Genomic DNA, 4,375 nt, shown 5'->3' with positions numbered 1-4,375 from the left:
ATAGGTGAAAATGTAAAAATAATTATAAAAAATTAAATAATATAAGACCTAAAATTGTTGTAAAGTGGTACTACAGAGAAGAATAAGGTGAAAATTCACTTTACGTCTTATTTTTCCTTTCCGAATTCCTATTGGAACTTCACATAAAATTTTATTAAACAAAAAGCGCATGAGAATTTGAAAATTTTACAGGAAAATATATAGATATGTGTTCTAAGATCCTTACCAAATTGCTAAGAAAAAGGAAATTCAATAGAAATTGGCTTTTTTCTACGAAAATCTGTAAAAATTCACTTTGGCATTTTTTGACAATTTTCACAAAATTTATATAAAATTGACAAGAAAATTGGGAAAATATTTATTCAAAAAATAATTTACAAGTCCTCGAATTGCTGTAGAAGTCTTACGGAACAAAAAACTTGAAAATTTGGTTTTTTGTGGAGAATATCTACCTACACTCTGTCATTTTATGCCAATTTGGTATTTTACGTGATTTTTTGACTCGAGTTTTAAAGTGTTAAAGGAAGAAATTAAATATTAAAAGGCAATTAAAAGAAAATTCCCTCCAAAATTGCATAAATTCAAACACCTGCCACCAGGAGGTGCTCAAGCCAGTTCAGAGTGTGGTCATATTCCTCGCTGAAACCTTCGTGAGAACGAAGCAGACGACGCAAATCGTGCGAATGTCACGTAAATAAACAACGTAGGGAAATTTTGCACGTATTATTTTGGATTGTTTTTCACCAATAATGGGCTTGAAAAAACCTCTTCCTGGGAATCCAGTTGTGTTCCTGGACATCCGCATCAATGATGATAGAGGTAAGATTGATGGAAATTTGTGAGTTTTGTTGAGTTTTGGAGGTATACTGAGTTGTTTGTGTATTTTTAAAGTGGGCAGAATGGTGATTGAACTCCGGAGAGATGTTGTGCCCAAAACTGCAGAGAACTTTCGCCTGCTGTGCACAGGAGAGATGAGTAATGCTGCAGGCAGGGCGCTCACGTACAAAGGCACCAAGTTCCACAAGGTTCAGAGGATCTTCATGGCTCAGGGAGGTGATGTGGGGGAGAGTGTCTATGGTGCTACTTTCGAGGACGAGAACTTTGTGCTGCCGGTGAGTTTGGGGACTTTTTAGCCAAGGGAAAGGTAGGAAGTTGAATGGTATATTTTGTCTGCAGCATGACGAAGGGGCTGTTTCAATGGCCAATTACGGCACACCAAATACCAATAGCTCTCAATTCTTCATCACTGCCATCAATTGTTCCCATCTGGATGGGACCAATGTAGTTGTGGGTTATGTCCTGCGTGGTCTAGGTATTCTGGGTGAGATGGAAAAGTACACAACAGACGAGGGAACTCCTACTGCCAACATTTTCATTGAGAATTGCGGAGAGATTCCGGAAGGAGGGGATTGGGGCTTCTGTGACACCGATGAGACAGCTGATAATCTTCCGCCCTATCCCCTTGACTGGGATGACTCCGTGCTGGAATTCAATGTGGAGCAAATGGTAAACATTCTCACGACAATCCGGAATGCGGGCAATTATCATTTCAAGAGTGGAAACAATGTCGAAGCGATAAGACGCTACAACAAGGCCATTCGATACTACCAGTTCTTCAGCAATTCCACTCTCAGTGCACCTGATCGGTGTCGCCTGGAGAAGGCCAATGCCATCAATTGTGTCAACATTGCGGCCGTCCATCTAAAATCACGCAATTTCCTCGAAGCCATTCAGGTGTGCAATGAAGCTTTAAAGCTCAATCCCACCAATTCCAAGGCTCTTTTTCGCCGTGGACAGGCTGAGATTGAGCTAAAGAACTACGAAAACGCAATCAATGACCTCAAACGTGCATACAATCTCGTGCCAGAGTGCAAGATGATCCTAGAAGAGTTCAATCGCGCCAAACATTTTCTCCTTGAATACCGTGACAAGGAGAAGAAGTCATTCCAGAAGATGTTCCAGACATAAGGTAAGTACTGTGGAGTTGCATAATTAACGTGATAGAGACTCATAGGAAAGGCTGCATGGTGAATAGTAAATGAGAACGCGGGTGCATCGTAGTGAAGTTTAGAGAAAAAAATAGTGCAGAAACGTGGTGAGAATTTTTAGGGCAAATATTCCTATGAGGACGCATGGAATATCTCTCTCTCTCACCAACTCCTTAATTAAGAATAATGCCCAAGACACTCATGTGTGATATGAACATTTGCGCTAACTTGTTGAAATATTGCTGCACTCGGAGATATATTGCGATTTTACAATGTCCATTGGAGAAATATTTGTCTAAGTGTTTTTTACAAAAAAAAAAGTTACCCTTATATTTAAAATGCAAAAGTAAAAGAGTGTCTAGGACAGGGAAAATGTATAAGATACAGTGTTGTTGGTTGCAAATCAACGGATTACTTCTTATCAGGCACATTAATTTAATGTAGTCATTGGATATGAATCAAAATTAATCTATAGATGTGACTGTATAAGCACAAAAAAATAGGAAATAAATAAACGAATTTACAATCGAAATTTTTAATAGATTTTCTTGCCTTGGTTTATAAATAACCTCCTCTAAAAGCGACACAAAATCACTTTTCTTTTTGGCGGCTCCGGCACACCTTTTAGATCAGGAAAATTTCATGAAGTCGAAATTCGAATCCCTTTCTTTCTCATATGCTTTGCATATGTCTATCTCATTCTCTCGCACTCTTCTTCTTCTCTTAAACATCAATCAAAATTCAATTTAGCTCAATCAAATTTGGTATGCGAAAGAATGAGACAGTCATATGCAAAACACGTGAGAAAGAGAAGGATTCGAATTTCGACTTCATGAAATTTTCCTAATCTAAAAGGTGTGCCGAAGCCATAATGCCTTCGGCACACCTTTTAGATCGGTACAATTTCATGAAAGCTAAATTCGCGTCCCTTTCTTTCTCAAAAGATTTGCATAAATATGTCCCACTTATCCGGGTTCGAAATTGAACTGAACTAAATTTAATTTTGCATGATGTTCAAAAGAAGAAGAAGAGTGCAAAAGAGTAAGATAGACATATGCTAAACTTTTATGAATGAAGGGGATGTGAATTTCGATTTTATGAAATTTTCCTGATCTAAAACGTGTGCAGGAGCCATAAGCAATGTCTTCAAAACTGCTTATGAGAATAATGCCTAGCTCACAGAATGTGAGAATGTTGAATGTTTTGTTTGAATGAAACCTATATAACTTAATTTAGATTTCATTCTCTCATAGAAATGTTAAAAAAAAATTATGGCACCGGCACACCTTTTAGATCAGGAAAACTTCGTGAAGTCGAAATTCAAATACCTTTGTTTCTCACATGTATTTTATATGACTGCATCATTCTTTCATATACCAAATTCGATTGAGATAAATTAAATTTGGAGTGATATTTAAGAGAAGATGAAGAGTGCGAGAGAATGAGATAGACATTTGCAAAACGTGTGAGAAAGAAAGGGATCCGGATTTTGGCTTCATGAAATTTTCCTGATCTAGAAGGTGTGCAGGAGCCATTACAAAACAAATTGATCTTTGGTCATTATTATGTTCAACACATAATACCCAATGCACAATAACTTTTGTTTAGTAAACATGTTTTTGACATCTCAATGAGAGTGAGTGAGTTCTAGATCTAGTCATCTCGCTCATTCTCATGGGAAATTTTGAAAACATGTTTACAAACAAAAGATATTGTGCGCTGGTCATGATAACTTGTTTTGTAAACATGTTTTTAACATTTCAGTGAAAGCGATTGAAATCTACATGTAGTCATCGCACTTACACTTATAAGCAGTTTTGAAAACATGTTCGCAAAACAAAAATTATTATGCGTTATGTCTAACACAGAATGACTATTGTTTTATAAACATGTGTTCGAAACTGCCTATGAGAGTGAGTGAGACAACTAGATTAGAATCTCCTACACTCTCTTTGAGAAGTCAAAAACATGTTTTCAAAACAAAAGTTTTTGTGCGCTAGGTATTATGTCCAACGCACAATAAATTTTGTTTTGCAAACTTGTTTTTGGTATTGCCTATAAGAGTGAGCGAGATGACTAGATTTAGATCTCACCCACTCGCGCTGAAATGTCAAAACATGTTTACAAACAAAAGTCATTGTGCGTTATGCTAAACACACAATAACTTTTGTTTGTAAACATGTTTTCGAAATTTCCTATGAGAGTGAGCAAGATAACTAGATCTCGGTTTCATTCACTCTCACTGAAATGTCAAAAACATGTTTACAAAACAAAAGTTATTGTGCGTTGGGTATTATGCTCAGCGCACAATAACTTTTGTTTTGTAAACATGCTTTTGACATTTCAATGAGAAAGAATGAAACCTAGATCTAGTTATCTCGCTCTCT

General features: G+C 36.8%; 1 protein-coding gene across 1 annotated transcript; it reads left to right on the top strand.

The window, feature by feature from the left end:
- Positions 1–662: 662 nt before the first annotated feature.
- LOC129808480 (peptidyl-prolyl cis-trans isomerase D) lies at positions 663–2,520 on the top strand. Its single transcript, XM_055858263.1, has 3 exons — positions 663–819; positions 892–1,112; positions 1,177–2,520. The coding sequence occupies exons 1-3, from the start codon at positions 750–752 to the stop codon at positions 1,966–1,968; spliced, it is 1,083 nt and encodes a 360-aa protein (XP_055714238.1). The 5' UTR covers positions 663–749; the 3' UTR covers positions 1,969–2,520.
- The last annotated feature ends 1,855 nt before the right edge of the window (positions 2,521–4,375 follow it).

The sequence above is a fragment of the Phlebotomus papatasi genome, chromosome 1, assembly GCF_024763615.1.
Source record: "Phlebotomus papatasi isolate M1 chromosome 1, Ppap_2.1, whole genome shotgun sequence".
NCBI lineage: Eukaryota > Metazoa > Arthropoda > Insecta > Diptera > Psychodidae > Phlebotomus > Phlebotomus papatasi.
The sequence above is the reverse complement of the archived record's forward strand: the minus strand, read 5'-3'. Positions and strand labels throughout refer to the sequence as shown.